Source organism: Centropristis striata, chromosome 21 (assembly GCF_030273125.1).
Source record: "Centropristis striata isolate RG_2023a ecotype Rhode Island chromosome 21, C.striata_1.0, whole genome shotgun sequence".
NCBI lineage: Eukaryota > Metazoa > Chordata > Actinopteri > Perciformes > Serranidae > Centropristis > Centropristis striata.
Window position 1 is genome coordinate 28,923,525 of NC_081537.1, and position 23,477 is coordinate 28,947,001.

The 23,477-nt window shown below is 38.3% G+C and overlaps 1 protein-coding gene across 1 annotated transcript in view; it reads right to left on the reverse strand.

Annotated features, from left to right (window-relative positions):
- LOC131959696 (ras-associating and dilute domain-containing protein-like) overlaps nucleotides 1-23,477 on the reverse strand; it is a 65,724-nt gene that overhangs the window by 23,276 nt on the left and 18,971 nt on the right. The window contains exons 6-10 of the mRNA XM_059324911.1: nucleotides 16,816-17,112; nucleotides 15,597-16,010; nucleotides 13,621-13,658; nucleotides 13,306-13,529; nucleotides 12,252-12,364 (exon numbers count right to left, since the gene is read on the reverse strand). Of these exons, the coding sequence (XP_059180894.1) occupies nucleotides 12,252-12,364; nucleotides 13,306-13,529; nucleotides 13,621-13,658; nucleotides 15,597-16,010; nucleotides 16,816-17,112 (1,086 nt within the window). The remainder of the gene's footprint in view (nucleotides 1-12,251; nucleotides 12,365-13,305; nucleotides 13,530-13,620; nucleotides 13,659-15,596; nucleotides 16,011-16,815; nucleotides 17,113-23,477) is intronic.

Below are 23,477 nucleotides of genomic sequence, written 5' to 3' on the forward strand. Positions count from 1 at the left end.
GGGGGGGGGGGTTTTGTGTTCAAATGTTGATCCAGTAAGTCAAAATGAAAAAAATAATCAGGTCATATAGGTGAGGTTGTCTTGAAAACAATGCTACCAACATGGCATGGTAAAGATTTTAAGTGGTTTATACAGGCAGAATGAAAAGGAGTCAAAAACCGACAAAATAGCCTCAAAGTCCAAAGGGTTAACTAATGTGAATGCTTAGACTTCTAAGAATTAAGTGGGGTTGTATGAGGTACCACAGTCAATGTATTACCTGCAGTAGATGATGGTCTGCATGTCCACTGCAAAAAAGCCACCTCTCAAAAAGAAATTATTACTTTGAAATGGCAGTTTTATACTTGTTAGTGTTGGTGGAACAGCTTTGTAACTTTGGATATTCTAGTTTCAAGCATGTTTTTACTTAGTAAACTTAAAAGATGCTGACTAAGAAGAACTATCTTATCAGACAAAAAAAAAAGCATATATCCCCTTGATCTAAGATATTTAATCTTACTTAGATAAAATATTTTTGCAGTGTTCCCAGTCTGGAGAACGAGACAATCATCTACTGCAGGTAATACATTGACTGCTGGTATGTACCTCATAACTCCACTTCAAAAAATATGAATTACCCTAGGTCCCACATTGTGACCTGAGACTCATCCTCAAAAGACTTAACTCAACTAAGACTCAAGATTTGGGACCTGTGAACAATCGCATTATCATTAATGAAATGTCTGATGAGTTGAATGTCATTCCTTCCTCCTTTGTCCCTCCTAACTCCTTAATCACAATATTAGCACTATAGTGATGGGAATAATGGCGTTAAAATAAATGGCGTTACTAACGGCGTTATTTTTTTCAGGAACGGGCAGGTGGCAATCTCCGGGCAATCTCCGTGTCTGAGCATGGAGGCCAACCAGGAAGTGCCTTAAGCCTGCAATCCACCAAAAATTCCAGCAGGGGGTGCAAAGTTTAGCTGCAAAAACAATCTGCCCATTAATTTCAGTGCAAAAATTAAAAACTTCTCACTTGATTTATTACCTCAGACAATTTTTTCAGGACAACACTATGGTCTCAATCGCTAGTAAAAAATCTTCTTCAAGACAATTTGATGTCAATAGTTCTAATAATGGCCCCATTTAGAAGAAAATAGAAGATAAAGAATCGTATGATTTGGGGCGTGGCAACCTTTGATTGACAGGTCACTGACAAGGACAGCTGTCATCAGGAGAGAAGCAGAACAATGCGTATCCATGTCAATAAAGTTATATATAACGTTATATAGATAGAAAAAAGGACGTTTACCGATTTGGTCTCATAACTTTGACCCTTTCACACTGTATTATCACTTGATGACAGTTTATTTGAACGTTTTGTTTGGTAAAAATGTCTTGTTCAGCATTTGGTTGGACTAAGACACTCCAAGGAGTTGCTGTTCAGTTTTCTGAGGTAAGTAACATACATTTTGTTTTTGTTTTTTGCTAGCCAAAACTAACATCCCAGTTAATGCTCCAATTAATGCTAACATGAATTAGCAGTGTCTTCTTTTAGGCTGAGGTGTAGAGAAGCTGTAGTCAGTGATCAGATCCCTCTCGCTCCTCCAAAGTCCAGATATGGTCTGCTCCCCGTATCGGAAACAAGATGGTGACGCAAGATGGCGACGAGTGTAACACTGAACTCGATGCTTCCAGCGGGCCACAAACCAATGGGTGACGTCACGGTGACTACGTCCATTATTTATATACAGTCTATGGTAACGGGTAATCTAATTAATTACTATTTCCATTGTTACAACAACGTTACCGTTACCGACAATTAAATGTGGCGCATTATAAACTGAAGCTACTCATTGAAGCTGTTGCCATCCCACTAAACTCTCAGCCAGGAGCTGCAAAGCTGTTTTCTTTTTTTCTTTGGTGAAGGAGGAGGGAGGGGCCACAAACCACACTGTAGCCTCACACATACATAGTAGCAGAGGTAAGCTGCAGCAATGGCGAATCAGGAGAGAAAGTTGGCGTTTTCAAAGTGGAAGTACAGACACTACTTTAATCTACTTGAGGTAAAAGGCAAGAACGTGCATGTTAAGTGTACATTCGGTCCCAGGGTGAAGTGTTTGTCCACGTCTGTCTTAAGCACACGCCTCTACAAAACTAGTGGCTTAAAACACCGTTGTTGACACTGTTGATGATGACAGCAGGCCAGGTGTGGCTAATGTGAGCTCTGCTAACAAAGAAAGGACACGGAGCCACGCCGTCCAAGCAGCTTAAGCTCATATTGTTACACTGTGTATTTTTGAAGAAAATACTTGAAGTACAGTATGTCTTTCACTTGTGGTCTGTTGGTGGTGCAATAAATATCAAAGGTTCTGGCTGGAAATCCAAATTCTTAGACATAGACATTTTTTTTAAAAGTAACGCAATAGTTTCTGTCCCTGGTAACTCGTTACTTTTATAGTGGAGTAATTAAGTTACAAACTCAGTTACTTTTTGGGAGAAGTAACTAGTAACTATAACTAATTACTTTTTAAAAGTAACGTGCCCAACACTGATTAGCACTGGGAAGACAGTATTGCCTGTATAAAAAGTGGTTCCCAACCTTTTTCTTGAGGGACCAACATTTTTAAAATTGTAAACTTTGGCGACACCCATCTCAGCCATTTTAATGCAAGCAGGTTTAATCAGTGTTTCCCCAATGTTGTGTCCATAATGTTTTGGGGCCTGTTTGTGACAACGACTTCCTTTTTTCTGAGAAAAAACTCTTTGGGGTTACCCACCGTCTCGGGATGTTTAGCCATCTGGTGTTGCTTCAGCTTGCAGGGTTTCAAACTTTCATTTGCCAGTTTCTCACTGCAAAAGATGCATTCGGCTCTAATTTTGTCCATTGCTTCTATGAAGCCGAACTCAATGTAACTTTCATGGTACCCTCTCTTTTGAGATATTCAGCATTCTCGTCTCCCTGACACTTCTCCATTTTTCCATTAGCTCTCTGTTTCTGTTGCTAGGTGAGGTTACCTCTGTGTATACTGCAGGAGGGATGTTACACACGCCCTTATTCCCGCGAAATAGTCTATTTTTTTTTTTAATTTGCAGGGATTTTTTTATTTAAATAAATAATCGGCTAAAATGTAGCCCTTATTTAGTTGTTTTTGTCACACTAATGAATTTAATGCTGACTCATCTATATTTAACCACATTAGATTTTTTACACCCCTTAAAATCAAGAGGGTGCCCCCCTGGTTGGGAATCACTGGTCTAGAACAGGACTTGATTAGCTCTGGATTGAGACTCAACTCGGTTTTAACTGCCTTTGGTCTTGACAAACTCAGACTTGACTCCATTAAGCTCTTGACTACAGACCTGGTGCAGCATCAGATGACTGAGCTGCAGCAACAACACCATGGTGAGCACACATGCAGCTGCCATCTGTCATAACCCTTGGTGATAAAACTACATAAAAAGCCCATATAAAAGAATTGCCTAAATGCAACATCTACGGTGTCAAAATAAATGATGTTGGAACAAAATTATTTCTGAGTGTAGGCCATTCACTGAAGTGAAAGTTGATGTTAGCGCCTGGCAGATTGTTAGCAAGCATGTTTAGCTGAGCATCAGCTATCTAACGTTAACTTGCATTGCTAGTTTGCATTGCTAGCTTGCGTTGCTAGTTTTGGCTAAGAGAGGTAACCTTGATTAGAATGGTCTTTAGTGCACGTTTTAAATCATTAGCTTCAGGTAGGTTACAGGTTAATTGCTGATCATGTAACATAACAGTCTGCCATTACACTGGCTTTGATAGAACAGAGACATGTGTTACTTAACATTAGATTATAAACTGATTTTAGTGAAATTATACAATACAGCTGTACTGTGTTATTGAAAATAGACTACACATAGTATTGCATGCCAAACAAAGTTATCATTATTTCTCCAGCCAGTTTTAGCAACAGGCTTTTTATAATTGTTTTCAATGAGAGTAAGGCTTTCTGCTTGCTGAACAACACTTGCAGATAGAGCAGGAAATGCCTGATTTCACACTTTTTTTCCATTCTCCAATTGGATGAATTGAGACTTGACTTTGACTTGCTTTTATTAAATTAAATTCACTTCAGTCTCCTCCGGTTTGCCTTGTTTACACTCTGGGACGTTAAAATCTTGCTGCACTAACTGAACCCTGGGTCACACACTGAAATGACATAAATCACTCTGTCTACTCACTGCAGCGGTGAAGTGAAAGGCTACACACTAGAGTAAATCATTAGACCTTAGCCGGATTACTCCCCAGCTTGACACTGGTGACTTCACCACATTCCTCACAAAATCTGCTGTCAGTCTAGGAAAGATGTGGACAGGAGCTCGCTGTGAAGTGACAGTCGTGATGGATGACACGATATGCCTGGATTAACTGGAAAGACCAAGAAAAACTAAGACTATGTCCATAATAGACCAGCTAGAACTGAAAATGCTGTTTACCATTGAAAGCATTGTGCTTGAACCACAATAGCACTTATCTCCAACCACACTGAAATAAGCAAAACAAATCAGAATCTGGTTCCTCTCAGCTGCATCAAGCTGGGTTCTCTATTCCCCAATACTGTGTTTCAGTACAGTCTATAGGTGTGGCAGTGAGGTGTCAGTCAGTACGTTACATAACTCAGCTATTAGGGCTGCACAATATTGGAAAAAAAAAAAACTTTGATACAAAAACATACCGGACAGGAAATTTTACCCTCCAGTTTCCATCCACAAAGTAAACTTTGTTCAGTTGGGTGTTTGGTTTTAAAGAGTGACTGTGATTCTCAGCTGAATGCATTGTGGTTGCTCATAGAGACAGCAACAGTTGAAAACATAACTAGAGCTGCAATTGTTGTTTGTTTACCAAAAGATGAGGAACTAAAGGGTGTCATTTCAGTGTTGATGGAAATCTCCAGAAAAATGCTATTCTTGTGTTAGCTCAGTGTTTTCCAAGGTAATCAGCATTTTTCAGGGTCATTCTGTCCCGGGAGAAAGTTTTGTATGTTAAAAGCATCAATCTGGTACACTTCAGGAGCAAGAGATCTATGATAGAATTTTTTTGTTCTTGTAAACAACCAAATTATGAACATATTGATTTTACAGATATGTGACATCATAAAAAAAGTCACACCCACAAAGCATTTTAGACTGATCAGGTCAGTCATGGAAAGTGAGAACTCTGTGTGTTTACTTGAGTAAATTTGCTTTAATTGACATCTCACAAACTGTGCTTTGACAATTGTGCATGTGCAAATGCTATACTGTGCAGCCCTAACACCTATGCCAGCACTATCATCAGCCTCAGCTGCTCTGGGGAACTTCAGTATTTGTCAACCAGGATCCTATTTTCCAGTGATTTTGTATTTCAGTGACAATTTATGGGATTGATCCAGATTCGGAGGCAGTGTAGTTGCACAGTGTTAATCTAACGTTATGTTCACTAAAAGTGCCTTTTTACCAGTGACAGGCTCAGATTGTTGTTTAAGTGTCTGCGAACATTGTGGAATGGACCCTCAATCCTCATCTTGCTTGTTCCGCTTTGTCCCAAACCACAGGGTCTAAGTCTCACTCAAGTCTCATGTCTCATTCTGAAACTCTCGGCTTAATATCACAAGACAAATGACATTGTACCTTATCCGTGTCTCCCTTAAAGGACCTGCCCAAACCTGTCAGATCAGGGGAACTCAGACTATAATGCAACTGAACAAAACTCATGAACATACTGTATTATATTTCTGGATTATTTCTGGATTTACTGACAAACCACATCTGGAAGTCATTGGGTTCATCAGGCAGACTTGCTGAGAGAAATACATGCTGTCTGGGGCAGGTAGTTAGATAACCACATCCTCCTGCACCAAGCAAAAAATGTGCTGTCTCAAACTTACAGGACAGCAACCAGGAATTCCTATAGTTTCCCTTTAAGAGGAGCCTGCATGGAGACACGATTTAGAAGATGCAGAACAAAGTCCGTCTGAATCCTAACTGGCTGGAGTTGTGAGACCTTGGCTTGGCTGCTGCTAAATGTCAGACCAGTGCTGTGTTCATCTCTGAAGTGGGTAATACTTGACTTGGCTTCCTTTTGTTCTGGGCCTTGATGGTTTGGTGCATCCAGGTCATTGGAGGGTCATTGCAAGAAAGCAGATCGACTATGATTCCTAGTTTTATGACTGAATGAGGACGAGTAAATAGGCCAATCTCTTCATTTTGTTGGATTCTGTTGTTACCCACACCCATAGAGCTCAACTGGAAATTTGTCTGAAACTTTCCCGGCACACTTCCATGGAATGGGTGTGGTGCTTCAGTGAAACTGCACACTACTGAATTGAGACTATAATGATATACACTTCTCTTTTTCCAAGTAGGAGTCTGATACAACATGATACAAGCTTTGCCCAATCAAAGACAGCAGTTATATATGCTATTTACCTTCACACACAGGGAATAATTAGCAACAACAGAGACAGTATAGAGCAGTTTCATCATATCTGGTTAAGTGCACAGTCCTATATGTGGTTGTGTCGATGAAAAATTGTGGCCCCTCCAGCATTTAAGTTGCCCATCCGTGACTTATATGCTAAATTACTTACTTTTGAAAAACACAGATATTCAAACTTGCATGAAGCCTTGCCAAGTGTTGTGAGTTTGTAGATTGCCTTAAAATCAAGAGGGCTTCGCGACCCCCTGGGGGGGTCGGGCCCCCCCAGTTGGGAATCACTGGTTTAGAGGACTTCCCAGATATCTGTGGTGTCAGTAAGCCCCTCAATAGACAATTCTTTTTCTTATTAGGGTTCAAATCCACCTCCCATCAACCCCAATCCTGTGGACAATTCAGAGGAATGACAAGAGGTCAGGATAACTGAATGGGCATTCAGAGCACAGGACCAGGGGCCCAAAGTGTCAAGGCCCCCCCTGGCCTTCACCTCCAAAATGTCACTCAAAGACACACTTATCAACCAAAATGTCACTCAAAGACACATTTATCAACCAGTAGGAGACTTACAATGACCACAAAGAAACATGAAACCACTACAAAAAGACACAAAAAGACTACAAAGAGACAAATAATCAAAAACAACTGCAAAGAGGTGTATAAGAAGAACAAAGAAACACAAATAGACCAAAAAGACAATCAAAATGAGTACAATTAGACATAAAGCAACTACAAAGAGCAAAATGGCCACAAAGAAGGCTAAAACAACCACAGAAAAAAAATGCAAAAAGACCAAAACACTTAAACACTGACCCAAAAAACAACAACAAAGAGGCATAAAATGATCACAAAGAGACACAAAGTCCTATAAAAAGAAGAAAAACAAGAGACTAAACAACTACATACTCTGTGTCTTGCTCCTATGTAGAAGAGGTTGTGGGGTCTTTCGCAAATCTGTGCCCAGGGGCCCACTGTTTCATAATCTGCCCATATGGGGTTGATCATATCTGGGCTGCACAATTTGGAAACAATAAATTAATTTTGACTGATATTGCCGTTGTGATATGATTCATTATATTGTAAGGGATGCTGATTTCTGCATCATTATTCTCATTTTCATTCTATTAAAATATATGAAAATTATGTTTTGATTTCTCTGCAATGATCTGTACCAAACGACAAGGTTTTCATAAATCTATTAATTATAATTTGTAGTACCACAATACTTAATGGCAAAATATGTGTCAAATACCATTCTGAATGAACAAATATTTCGCCTTCTGCAATTTCGATTTGCAACGTAGATAAAAGTTTGATTTAATGTGCAGCCCTAATAATTTTCGGTAACACTTTACTTGAAGGTATCGTCATAATAGTGACATGATACTGTCATAACTGTGACATGACACAGTCATAAATGTGTCATAAACATTATGTCAATGTCATAAACGTTTATGACTGCTGTCATTAAGTGTCATTCAGTTTTTGTCATGACAAGTTGACATTCCTTGCGTTGTCTTGATTATGACAACTTGACTTTAATCAAAGTGACATTACCACAAAATGTCTTTGTCATGGCAACTTGACATAAACAAAATATGTTTCTATATTTGTGTTTATGGCAAATTGGCATAATGATTATTATAATTAGATGTGCAAGGTTACAGACCAATTCTAGCACTTGGTCATAGATGTTTGACAGAATACCGACAAGATACCCAAAACTGACTGTCATGACACCATTATGACGCTGTAATGAAGATATTCTTTGACCTCAAGTAAAGTGGTAAAATTTTGATTTGTCATTAACATATCATGAAGTATAAACTGACATACAATTACATATGACAATATTTTCTTTCTTTTTTTGTTTTCACTACTATTTACAGTACACTAAATTGGAGGAAGGGTTCAGGAGTAGCAATCCAGTACACAAGTTGTCATAATCAAGACAACCCAAGGAATGTCAACTTGTCATGACAAAAACCAAATGACATTTAATGACAGCAGTCATAAATGTTTATGACATTGACATAATGTTTATGACACATTTATGACTGTGTCATGTCACAGTTATGACAGTATCATGTCACTATTATGACGATACCTTCAAGTAAAGTGTTACCTAATTTTCTATTTACACATCGAACAGACATTAGTAACAAATAGCATACTACACTGTAAAAAAAATAAAAACTGTTGTTTTTACGGTAAAAAAATGGCAGCTGTGGTTGCCAGAACTTTACCGTAATAATTACGGTGCAAGTTTTTGTAATATTACGGTAAAATGATATGCACTGTTGATTTCACGTTTAAGCTTGCCATTTTATTCCATATTTTACTGTAAAAAAATAAAAAGTTTTTCCATCAAAAGAAACACTGTTCTGCCATATAATTGACAAGAAATATTTTATAAATGCCGCATGAATTAAAGATTTTACCATTAAATATGACAGTATATTTCTGTGAACAGTGAGAAAAAAATAATAAAAAATAAATGTATATATATTGTATATATATTACAGTATATTTTTGCTATAAACACAGTGCCAGTGTATTTACAGTGGATTAATATTTATTTCTTTTTAACTGTAAAAGAAATACTGTTTTGTCTGATATATACATTTACACTGTTTCATTGTTACTGAAACTGAATTAACCCATCTATCATCTAACGGTCTTTTACTGTCATGGTTTAGCAGTTTTTCACTGTAAAATCTACAGACATTTTTTTACAGTGTAGCATATTCATTTATGCGTCTGCTTTTTGTTCTGGGCAGGGAGCATACAGTTGGGTTTATTAGGGATATTTGGCTAAAAAACATCTGCTGCATCTGGAAAAGAAGGTGATGAAAGTGGTTGGACTGAATTAAACCACTAATGTTGCTGAAACGCTCTGAAGAACTGCAGAGTCTAGTGATATTTTTCTAACAGTAGGAGCAACCCCTCTCACATTACGCATAATAATTTGATCCATTGTGACAAGGAATATGAAAATACTGATTAGTGCAACTTCTAGAACATTGTGGAGCTTTTACTAGGTGACAAGCAACTGTTTTGTTGTAACTTTGAGTTAACAGGGGCAACACAGTTCTTTGTCTCTACGTTTTTTCAAATGGAGACACTACCGTGATGAGTGTAAACATTTTTTGCTAACAGTTAGAACCATGATACTTCCCCACTTGATGACTTAGATAAGGACATTTGCTGTATCATGTTTTCCAAAAAAATGTATATTTAAATGTGCAAATGAAGCATTTTCTAATGCTGAATTTAGGAAAGATCTTTTGACACAAACAGACAAGGTGCAGTGATAACACCTGATAAACACTTGTCAGGGCAGGAAATGATACTACCACAGGGCCACATATAGGACCGTGCACTTAACCAGATATGATGAAACTGCAATTTTAAATATGTTTACAGTGCAGTAACTTAACATATTTAATGCTCAAATGCATGTATAACAGTATAAATAGGAATACAAAAGGTTTGAAGCAAATAAAAATTTACCATTTACTGTGATTTCTTTTTGTTTTCAGTGCAAGAACAGCAGACCAACATTAATTGCAAGAAGTAATTTTGTTCATTATTTACACTGCACTTTTTAGATTTCATGCTCAAATGCATGTAGTTGTACTGAGGGCCACTTCAAGTGAGGGTGCGGGCCGTATGCGGTCCCCGGGCCTCCAGTTGCCCATCCCTGCACTAGACTTAAAGAAGCCCTGTTATAGAAGCAAAATAGACCAAAATTCCTTAATAAAACAATAGTTTTGCCTACAGTGTCTCAACATGTGTTATGCTGAAATATTATAGGATGCAATGTAAAACTTCCTTGGCAGGCAGCACACAGACATCCCTGGCTTGATTCCTTTATCCTTCTCCGACACACACACACACACACACACACAATGGCCCTTGGTATCCTGTCTATTTCCCATGTCATAATGCCCCCAGTGTGGTCTGGCAGTGTGGCTGCTTGGTCTAATTGTATAATAGTAAGCTGTTGGAGTGGCTAACAGGGCTCTTTATTCTCAGCCCGTCTCTGATTATTTTCCTTTTCTTAAACGAGACATCATAATAATCTGTGAGAGGAACAGATGAAGCCGCTGCACAGGCCTGCTTTGACTCTTCTCCATTGACCAAGAAAAGTTCCTTGTAGACTAAGTTAATGTAGATGTTTGGTTTCCCACGCAAGACACTGGAGCACTATTTAAAGGGAGAGTTCCGACTTTTTTTTAAAAAGGTTGTATGAGTTACTTCAATCAATCAGACTTTGTTTGTATAGCACTTTTCATACGAGAGATGCAACACAAAGTGCTTTACATAAAAAAGGAGAAAGTAATAATAATAATACATAGAAACAAGCAAACACCCTCCACCCCTGTCCCTCCATCCACCCATCCCATTAAAAACAAAGCACAAACTGAGGAACCTCCATCTCAACATGGAGCAGTGAGGAAACACTGGAGGCAGGTTAGAAATTAATTAGATAAAAAATAAAGTAAGGTAAGAAAACATAAAATAAAATAAGATTTTAAAAAAATAAATGTAAATAATAATACCAATAAAAGTTTTTTAAAAAGCTATATAAAAAAAGATAAAACAGTAAATAAATAATTAAATAGTAGAGCATGATAATTGGTCTATATATATATACATATATATATATATATATATATATACATAGACCAATAAATAGTAGCAAATAAATAAATAAAAGAGAAAATGGTCACTTTATCACCAACAGTAGATGGAGACTGGCATGACCCCAGTTTGGAGAAGCAGGCAGGTGAATTGATGCAGAAGCTAAGCAATGTACTGTTGTGAAGGGGGACAGCAGCAAAACATATTTTAGCCACCTAAATAAGTCCCACCTAAAAACCAAAAACATAAGTTAAAATGTGTACGCTATATTTGGAATTATTTTCAACCTTCAGACAGGAAACTGAAGCTGTTATGCTCTCTTCAAAGCCACCAACTTGTGTTATTGTGAGACTTTGGTGAATCCAAACTAATATTGTAAAAGACAAAATAAGATAAACAAACTAGCAGGTCAAGGCAGCAGTAGACCAGCAACTCCTCTCTTATAAGGTAAAGCAATATATAGCAGAAATATTCTAAATGTTGCATACACTTTAAATGATAGTTGTTGTATAGTCCTGATACATCTACTGTAGGTAATACACTGACAGTGGTGGAAGAAGTATTCCGATCCCTTGCTTAAGTAAAAGTACTAATACCACACTGTGAAATTACTCCACTACAAGTAAAAGTCCTGCATTCAAAACTTACTTAAGTAAAAGTACAAAAGTATCAGCATCTAGGTGTACTTAAAGTATCAAAAGTAAAAGTACTTGTTATGCAGAATGGATCCACTGAGATTGCTAAATATATTCCAAATATATTATTGGATTAATATTATTGTTGATGCATTTATGTAAGCAGTGTTTGGATTTTCTCAAGGTAGGTTTCATTTAAACTACTTAATATAGTGATATGAGGTTGAATTAAAAAAAATGTCTTATCACTTTAAATATATGATGTTTTTTTATGAAAACTCCTGATGTGAAAAGAAGCTAAAGCGGGCAGCTAAATGTAGTGGAGTAAAAAGTACAATATTTGCGTCAAAATATAGTGGATCAAAAGGATACTTGAGTACAGTACTTGAGCAATTGTACTTAGTTACTTTCCACCACTGTACACTGTCTATAGATTAATACCAAAAAAATCCAAAGTATCCCTTTAAGTACATAGAGTACAATATCTCTATTTATTTTTTGTGTATGCTGTAAGTATGTGCTTGGTCATCCACTCACCTTGGTGATGTAGTAGACACACTGCTGGAAGGCAAGCAAAATGACCTCCTCCAGGACGGCCATTGTCTCGTCACTGGCTGAACGGATACAGGACAGATGTAGTTCCAACAGGGCTGAAAGTCACACACATAAACACACACACATATCTATAAACAATGTGAGTGTAGCTTCAGTGACAAATTGTATGCATGTTTAAGTAAGGCTACACAATTAATCGAATTTTAATCGTGATCACGATTTAGGCCGACACGATTAAATTCACCTGATCGTCGGCGATATTTCCATTTTAAAATGCGGCTCTCCTGCATATCTAACCAATCACTTTCTACACCAGTCGTCCACCAACCACCAGGGGGCGGGGCCGTTTTTCTCCCCTGAACAAGAAAAAGCCTGGTTGCTGATTGGATAGATCGCAAAGCAGGATGTGACATAGTACTGGACGCCACAACAACATGCGTCATTTGTAAAAGCCGGCGAAGCAGTGTTGCCAACCTAGCGACTTTGTTGCTATATTTAGCAACTTTTCAGCCCCCCTTAACAAATATTTTTCAAAAAAGCGACTGCTGACAAATCCAGCGACTTTTCCTGGTGTTATTGGAGACTTTTGGAGACTCGTTCTTACTCTTCTTAACGAGCTGCAGGGCCGGCAGCTCGTTAAAAAGAGTAAGAACAAGTCGAATTGCTAATAGGATAATAACAGTTAGCTCTGTAGCAGTACAGTGTGTATGTGCTGCTGCTGCAGGAGGTGTTCACTTAACGATCTCTTTTTGTTTACAACAAGCACCGGACACATACAGATGTTTTCCCTAACATGATGAATAATCGTGATTAATAATCGTGACTACAATATTGATCAAAATAATCGTGATTTTCATTTTGGCCATAATTGTGTAGCCCTATGTTTAAGTTTCACAAGGCATCTTAAAACTTGTCAGTGAGATCGAAAAATATTATAATTCCTCATCAGTTAGATGTCTTCAGGTAACATTTTACTTAAAAATCATACAGTGCAGTTTGAATTTATGATATGGCCACATATCAATAGCTGACTAACCCAAGTTCACCACCTCCTTGTTCTCATCTTCCCTTCCTTCTTCAGCTTCCTGTTCCTGCTCTTTATGGGTTCTCCACTCCAGAATAAGAGGAAGTTGGTACTGGATGAACTGCAGCAGCTCCAAACTGTTGGCCATCCACACCACCATGGGGCGCAGTCCTGAGATGACCTCATGCTGGCTGAGATCCTGAAGGTCCTCTTGGTTTGAGCCCTCAACACTTGGACTGCAATGCAGGAGAAGATATCTGCAGTGTAGTCTGTGAACTGTAATATTAGTTTAGTGATTGCTGAAGAAAAACAATAAGGTGTGCTTACACTTCGGGTTGAACTGCAGCTAGATCCTTAGTGTGGTCCTGTATGACAACAAAAAAGGCTTTGTAAAGGAAAGAGCACTGGAAACCGTAGTAAACATGGTTGTGCTCAACCACAATACTGCCTCAAGCTTAAAAGTTGGCAAACAGTCAGTTAGCCCACAGGCATAGATGGATTACTAAATGGGCCTACCAGGCATTAGCCCAGGGGCTTTGTCTTCATCTAAAAAATGTCACTCAAAGAGACTCAGGCCAAGTAGGAAGAGACTCAAACAGACTACAATTACTGCAAAGAGATGCTAAATTGATGCAAAGAGACACAACGAGACTCACATGGGCAAAAATGAGAACAACTACTCATAGCATAGGGCAAAAGAGCCATAGACAAAAAAGTAACTAGAAAAAGACAAAAATGCTTATTTGCTGCAAAGAGACACGAAGAGACTCATAGCAACTATGGCAACTGGCTAAACAACTAAAAGGAGACAACATTTCTTCAAAGAGACCAAGACAAGTACAAAGAGATACAAAAAAAGAGACTGCAATAACTTTGAAAAGGTTGAAAACAATCATAGAAACACAGAATGACTACAAAGGGACACAAAAACAACTACAAAGAGACATAAAATTACCACAAAGACACTCAAATCCACAGAGGGTATATAACAACTACAAAGAGAAACCACACAACTACAAAAACGGCAAAACAGCCATCGACAAAAAAATAACTACAAAAAGATTAAAACAATTACCAAGAGACAAAAAACAATCACAAACTACACAGACTTGCTCAACTGCTGCATAGAAACACAAAGAGACTCACAACAACTATGGAAACTGGCAAAAAAAAGTGACATACAATGTCTTCAAAGAGACCAAAACAAGAACAAAGAGATACAAAAAAGATGAAAAGAGACCACAATCATTTTGAAAAAATTGAAAACAATCACAGAGACACAGAATGACTACATAGGGACACAATACAACTACAAAGACACACAAAAAAACTACAAAGAGACATAAATTAGCTACTAAAGGAACGAAACAACCATAAAGACACACAAAATGACTAATAGCAGATAAAAAAAACAACTACAAAAAGGGCAAAACAGCCAACTTCAAATGGACACATGGAGACATAGATAAGCTACTAAAGGGTAAAGAAGTAAACTACAAAAAAAGACCAAGACAAATATAAAAAGACACAAAACAACTACAAAGGGACACAAAATGACCACAAAGACACTCAAATCCAGAGAGGGTATATAATAGGGCTGCACGATTATGGCCAAAATGAAAATCACGATTATTTTGATCAATATTGTAATCACGATTATTAATCACGATTAATTATCATGTTAGGGAAAAAATCTGTATGTGTCCGGTGCTTGTTGTAAACAAACAGAGATCGCTAAGTGAACATCTCCAGCAGCTGCAGCACATACACGCTGTACTGCTACTGAGCTAACTGTTAGCCTGTTAGCAATTTGCAGACTGGACGCTAAAGGGGTTAACATCCCCTCTGGCTCTGCAGCTGGGAAAGACTGCTGCAGGAGGACTGTGCCACTTCGACTTTTTCTTACTGTTCCTATTTCATTAAGAAGAGTAAGAAGGAGTCTCCAATAACACCAGAAAAAGTCACTCGATTTGCCCCGCCCCCTGGTGGTTGGTGGACTACTGGTTTAGAAAGTGCTTGATTAGATATGCAGGAGAGCCGCATTTTAAAATGTACATATCGCCGACGATCAGGTTAATTTAATCGTGGTGGCCAAAATCGTGATCACGATTAAAATTTGATTAATTTTGCAGCCCTAGTATAAAACAACTACAACGAAACAACAAAAAGAGGCTCAACAACCTGTGAAGCCTGTGTTTCTTGCTCCTATGGTTATATATTCCTAAACCTCTCAAATTATCAATGAATTAATAAAAGACTACTGTAGCAGATCCCCTACAACATATTTTCCCCCCACTACTCACCCACATAGCGCTCTGAACTGTACTTGCAATAAGCAACAGCAGCCTGCGCAGGTCTGAGGTATGAAGACATGCGGCCGAATACTGAACACAGAGACACAACAAAAATGCAACAGTCGATGGTGGTCTGCCTTCGATGCTGGTCCTTCCCATAGCAACCACTTCCTTGACAATGCGCTCCTCATCCTCACTGTCATACTCCAGAGTCAGACTGTGGCTTTCAGGAGATTTTAAAAAGGGGAGGCCTCTGTGTAGGGACTTTTTGCTGCTTGAGCTCTGGAGGTCAGTGCAGGTTGTGATGCAGGTGTTGCAGAAGATCATGTCTCTAGTATGGCTTGTTGGAGTGGCAGAAGTAGTGTGACCCAGCATCCAGGGGATAGCAGTCGTGCTGGGCTCAGGAGCAGCATTGTTCACTTCCTTCATTTCCAAGAAAAAAACAAGAATCATGAATTAGGGGGAAGGTAGGTCTTACTTAGTTAGGGCTGGGCGATATGGACCAATAGTCATCCGATATAGTGAGGCTGAATATAGCTATACAATATATATCTAAATATTTTTACCAGCAAATGTTCAGTCAAAGCCAAATATGACATGTCACAAGTAGTTTTATTGAAACTGTTTATTTAACTGAACATAAATACTGTATAACAGTGGTTCCCAAACTGGGGGGCGTGACCCCTAGAGGGGGCCCAGGGTTATAAAAGAGTGGGCGTGGCAAGTGTCAATTGAAATAATTTTATTGTTCTCCAATGCTGGTAAAAGCAAAATCAGATCATGACTCTACTCCAAATATTACAAATACAAAAAGCAAAGATGAAAAAATATGACAAGACCATTCTTGCTTGTTGTTTGGAGGCTGCGGGGGGGGGGGGGTTGAAAGTATTTTCTAGATAGAAAAGGGGGGCCCAGTAGAAAAACGTTGGGAACCACTGCTGTATAACATCAGGAGTACCTTTTTTTTAAATCAAAGCTCCATAAAGTGCACGTTTAAATGAAAAATAAAATATGCCAATCTTTTTCTGAAATAAACATAGTTATATGAGAAGAGAATAACGAACATTACAAAATAATTAAATATGACAAACCTTATTAAGGGAGCATTTATATAGAAAGAAAGAGAAAAATTTGAACTAAATCATTCGATCTGAATTTTTATATCAATATATCCCCCAGCCCTATTACCAGATAGAAAAAGTACAATGACAAATTTAACACATTGTACCTTTTGTGTCAAAGCAAAGGGATCCTTGAAAAGAAACAGGTAGCGCTGTCCCATCCCGATGACATCACCAGGGTTAAGCTGCACTTCTTCTCTCAGCACTTCACCATTCCTCGTGACCACAGCGTTCTGACAAGGGCCGAGCATGGTAGGGCTGCCTAAGCCATGGTGCTGGATATAGCAGTGTCTTGGAAGAATGTCAGTGGCAAAGAGAAGGACGTCAGGCTTTGACCCATCTTCATGTCCACTTTGCTGACCGAATACAATGTTTGGCCCAGCAAGAAGGTAGATGACAAAGTCCTGAGTGCAGAGAAACATGACAAGTTAACACACAGTCTGCAAAAAAGTAAAAGAGGTGGAATGCCATCCATCCATCCATCCATCCATCCATTCTCGTCTGCTTATCCTGGGCCGGGTTGCGGGGGAAGCAGGCTAAGCAGGGCATTCCAGACTCCCCTCTCCCCAGCCACAATGTCCAGCTCCTTCTGGGGGACCCCGAGGAGTTCCCAGGCTAGAAGAGAGATATAATCCCTCCACCGTGTTCTGGGTCTTCCCCGGGGCCTCCTACCAGTTGGACGTGCCTGGAACACCTCTAACGGGAGGCGCCCAGGAGGATCCTTACCAGATGCCCAAATCACCTCAGCTGGTTCCTTTCAACACGAAGGAGCAGCGGCTCTACTCCGAGCTCTCTCCAGATGTCCTATATCTAAGGCTGAGCCCAGACACCCTACGGAGGAAACTCATTTTGGCCGATTGTATCCGCGATCTCATTCTTTCGGTCACTACCCAAAGCTCATGACCATAGGTGAGGGTTGGAATGTAAATGGACCAGTAAATCGAGAGCTTTGCCTTCTGGCTCAGCTCCTTCTTCACCATGACGGTCCGGTACAACGCCCACATCACTGCTGACGCCGCACCAAACCGCCTGTCCATCTCACGCTCCATTCAACCATCACTGCTGAACAAGACCGCAAGATACTTGAACTCCCTTGCTTGAGGCAGTACCTCTCTCCCCACCCAGAGGGGGCAGTCCACCATTGGAATAGATTGGCCAAAGTGTATCGTCTGATGATGATTTAGCTTTCCTATACGTGGTCGCTCAGAAAGTTTGGAATAAAATATGTTTTACCTCTTTCTATGAAATGATTGTGGCAATGTGATTAATTCTTGACAGATAAAGTGTATATCTTCTCAAAACTTTTACTATTAATCAGTCTCTTCCAAACATATCACAATGAAAACTAAACCACTATTAAATGAGGATTGTGTCTGAAACCAGGATTATACCAACATTATGGGAAACCATGTATTTTGTTTTAAAGTTATCAGCATTCATCTGTAGAGAAATAATCTGTTCGTTGAAGTCATTCAAAAGGATTTATAAAGAGAACTGGATAGAGTGTTGGGGGTGTGGCCCTGTTCATTCCTATGAAAGGTGCTTAGTAGGCAGGGAAATGGTCACAGTTGGGGCTGTGGACAAAAGGCTATATAATAACATCATATTAAATGCTGTGCAACATTCATGGTTGTATTAATTTGGTTGGCCAACAATATTTTACACCAGTTTTAGAACATTTTAAACTACAGCAGACAGCAAACTTGAATGACCAGCATGCTGTATAGTATGTCAAAGCAGCATAGTAGCATATTCAGCGATGGACAGTTCACAGTGAAGCTTTATTCCTAATCATAACATGGTTTATTGTTGACTGAGCCACCGCCACACTATATAGAACAGGGTATGTGACCTTTATAACACAGGCACATTGACAGAATCTGATGAGAAGCAGGACGATGTCCTGACACACAGACAGACCAACCAAAACCAAGAACTATACTCTGTAAAAAATGTTTGTAGATTTTACGGTGAAAAACTGCTAAACCATGACAGTAAAAGACTGTAAAATGATAAATGAGTTAATTCAGTTTCAGTCACAATGAAACACCGTAAATATATATATCAGCAAGGAAAATACATTACTCCACTGTAAAGTACACTGTAATATGTATTTAAAGTAATATATATTCAAGCCACCACTGTCATTTTTGCATTTATCTTTTGTAAAAAATACTTTTTCTTACTGTTAAACGTACTAAACACCATATCTCTATTAATAAAAACACATAAATTAAAGATTTTACCATTATATATTGCAGTATATTTTTGTTAAAGTATTTTCTTGTCAATTTTTATTTATACAGTAAAAATGGAATAAAATGGCAATCTTAAACGTGAAATCAATAGTGCCAATATCTTTTTACGGTAATATTTTTTAAAGTTCTACCATATTATTACGGTAAAGTTCTGGCAACCACAGCTGCCGGTTTTTTACCGTAAAAACAACATTTTTTTTTTTTTACAGTGTAGGGCACTGATGGTGCGCAACTCCAAATTCAGATGCAACTAAACACTACAGAGATGTCCTCTTTCTCTCATTCAAAGCATGTTGTACTATCAGATCTGTGACAGAAGAAAGAAATATTGTGACTTATGAAATTATATAATCAACTCATATGCACTGAAAACGTGATATTGAGAGACAGAAAGCGAGCTACACAGCATCTAAAGTTTACACCGAATCCGTACATAGGCCAAATATAAATTGTAACCAAGATTAAAGTGAGGGGCTTTCAGACCCGACAACTACGTGCTTTTGCGCATCAGACCCACAAAATGAATGTCTTTATTTGAAATCAAATGACATAAAAAATAAAATATAAAATAACAGGGGTGGATTTCAACCATTTAACAAACAATCATGTTTTACAGACTGCTTCTCTCAAAAATTATACATATTCATTTGTTTGGGGAACTTTTTTCGCTTGCAGTTATAGCCTGCCGCCAATAGGGTGTGCTGTAGCCCCCTCAGCACCCCTACTTCCAGCGTCCCTGCATTAGGCCAAAAAAAGTTTGACTTCTGTGTATTAAATTACCAGGATCATCCATTTGTCTATTTTCCACCTTTATGGCGCCCACAGAGCTTTCACTGCCGCGACAACAATGGCCGAACTGGCCACTAACTAATTAAGATAACATTAGCCCTAAATAATTTTAAATCTCACTTAAAAACCCACCAAAGTTTTCCTCCGGCAAGTGCTAAGGAATAGTTTCCCCTAGTAATCCCACAGTGCTTTTAAAATCATCACTTCTTCTTTTAATTTATTTTAAATTTAATTTAGTTTGTTTGGTTTTTGTTTCGTTCACCTTTGTCAATTCTGTATTTTATTGGACTTTTTGCACTTTTATGTGAAGCACTTTGGTGCGGCTCAGTGGTCTGTAAATAAGCTATATAAAAAAATTTGACTTTGACTTTGACTTAAGCCTGGAAACGATTTATATCACTAACGACAATGCAAATTAAATGAACTGTAATACTTTTTCAAGTTTTTGATAAACTGGCCAATAATATTGTTAACTATCCTTAAACCGCTTCTCTGCACTCGAGTCGCGAGGGGCTGACAATGGGCGAGTGGTTGACACCCTGGACAGGTCCTCAGACTATCACAGGACTGACACATAGAGACAGACAATCATGCTCTCATTTTGGGGTGTGCGATATGGCCCTAAAAGAATATCACGATATTGCAGGCTATTTTTGCGATAACGATATTCTTGACAATATTAGGAAATAATTAAAAGATATAGAAAATATGATTTTTTAAGTCTGTTTAAAAAATTAAAAATCTAAAATGTAGTTTGAAGTGCAAATCTCAACAGTTGCCAAACACAAATTTTTTTACTCTTGACTCTTGAGTATGAGCAAATAATAAAAATAACCATTTAGGGGTTCCGGGGGCATAATTTAATGACATTTTGTAAAGGAGAATAAAGGTTCTTGTATGTTTTATTTAAGGCATCTTATTTTAACAGTCTTCTTGTAAATTCTGTGGTGGATTCTCTTAACACACCATGCTCTTATTTTGAAAGCTGCATGTGTTTAGCTACAGGGAGTAAGTAGCTTTTTGTGATTAAAACAACTTTAACCACTACATCAAGAAGTAGGAACGTTGCCAATATCATGATATGCATTTTTTTTAACCATAAAAAAAATATACCGATATTATTGTGAACGATACAATATGGCACACCACTACTCTCATTCACTCCTACTGGCAAATTAGAGTCACAAATTAAACCGAGATATCGCAAAGGTTTTGCAAGATATTGCAAAGATTTTTAATTAATTTTCATAATTTCATTTAAATGTATGTACTTCCGGGTCACTTTGGCCCATAGAGACTGTAAAGACAATGATCATTCACCGAGATCTGTAGTCCAGACGCGTAGCCAGTAATGAGCCTACTCACTGCTTACTCACTGGCCCACCCAGCCAAGTTTGCTAAAAACATATTTTGTCACAAAAAAATATACACATGTATGTAACAAAGGAAATACATGTATAATTGTATTTGTAACCCGGCCCGTTTGGGATGAGCCTCTCCACACCCTGGAACTCTGAGTTGTATTGTTTATGTTGATGTAGGTCAGAGGAGGGACCAGTCGGACATGGGTGGTCGTTATATTTGCGGCTCCGACCGCGTCGTGCTTTATTTCTCACAACGGCTGGCAGCTCAACCTTAAACAGTACCAGTAAACACTGGTGTTAGACAACAGAAAGATTAAAGGCTGGTGTTGTGTCCTTACTCGTTTCCACACTAACTGGTTGCCGTAGGCTATGATCTGCGCAGTTTCTGTTACGCATGAGGTGTCCGTGGGACTGAAACAACAATCGCCGTTAATGTGACAATTCTGTCTGATGCAGGCCTATGTTATGCTGTTCGTCAACACCTTATCTACTGTTTGGGTTCATCTGTAGTCTGCACTTTGTGCAATAAAATGATTTATTGTGCCGTGCGATAGAGCCGATACGCATGTTTTGTCTTTACTGTTGTATTTGTACAGCCTTTATAAAGCTCTGTTGGGAGAGCTTGCGTTATAGGCAGTGTTTTGCTGTCATTTCCTTTGTAATGCATAATGTTGCAAATTAAAATAGTCACTGTTTTTTTCCAGTTTGTCTATATTTGTCATTTTTATAGTTCTACGTTTTTACGAGTCCTTTTTCTGGGAAAAGATGGCCCATCCACTTTTGTAGTGGCCCACCCGGAATATCATTTCTGCCTAATGGCGTAGCCACGGGTATGCCAGGGTGTGCTGGTGCCACCCACAGAGGCAGCTGGCACACCCAAAAAATAGCCGTCAGATGATGCGTTGCGACACCTGGGCAGTTGCGCACCCATCAGGAGTGATTCTGATTTGCGCTCCTTGTGGATTATGATCCTTAACTGACAGCTGGTCGAACTGAACAACTTTCAGAGTGACTCTTATGGAATAATGAAGGCTGCTGCCTCCCTGCTGCCTGCGGCTGACGCGCAAAACCTTTGCAATATCTCGCAAAAGTATATATATATATATATATATATCTTTTTTACTTCGATTTTATTTTTCTTTCAATGTCCCTTAAGGGGCTCCGTAAGAAATCAACATGTTGAACACTTAAAATAAGAAATTAATTAATTTTAAGATATTAATTAATAAGAAATTAGCTCCGTAATTTATAGATTTAATTATCTTAAATTAAGAAATCTTGTCAAGTGAAATTATCCATGCAGCAAGATCATTTCCCTCAGATTTAGTGTTTTTATCTTGTTTTAGACACACCTTTTTTGCAGTGTACACTGTAATAAATTATTCTGTAGTCATTTCATTTTACTTAATATATTTGATAAAATAAAATGCGTCCTTGATTTTGAGGCAGTTGTTTAAGTAAATTTAATATAAAAATGTTTGAGATAGAATCTACTTATTTTGATCACATTAAATATAATCTTTATTATAATCTATAATCTGTAATTTTAAATCAAGATAATTTTGAATTAATCCAACACAATAGAATTGGTCAAATTTTTATTGACACTTAACACTTCATGTTAAGTTGTTATTAACACAACTTGTAACGTAGTTAGATTTAATAAATAATATTGCGTGCAATCTGTTTTTTGTTCTGTTTTTTTTATCTTTCTATTGAGTAGCTATTGCTTTTTTTACAGTGTATGCAATATGCAAAAAAAAAAGGATACTGCTTAGCTCGGGATTGGATTTGACTTGACATAATCTGTGAATTGACTTGTCTTCCAGAAGAAAAAATGACTTGGGACTTTTGAGACTTAACACCAAATGACTTGAGGCACATGACTGACAGTTTGTTTGATTTTGTTAGCAAACAGTTTCCTTTTTTGTACAGCCAGAGTCATGTGTCTGGCCACCAGACAAATCTAAGTCCAGTCGTTCCCCTGCTCCTTTTAGCTCTGCTCTGTTGGTAATACTGCCCCCGCCAGCTGCGTAACAACAGTCTCACGCAATGAAAACAGTCTTATCATGTGGAGGTATTAGAATTATAGTCTTGATCTAAGCCTGATTAGACAAACAATATTTTATTAATCACAGTGAGTGGCAGGAACAATGTGCAGGGATTATTATGTTTGACATTCCTCTTGTGATGCCGGGACAGATTTAACCAGCTGAATTAATACACAGATAAACTCCCTAAACCTTGCTCACAATAGTATTTCTCGTGGTAGATGATTATATTCTCATGACGGGTCTTTTGGGAAAACAACTGTGACGCACAGTCAAAATCCCTGTAGTGTGTTTGGGTGGCTGCAAG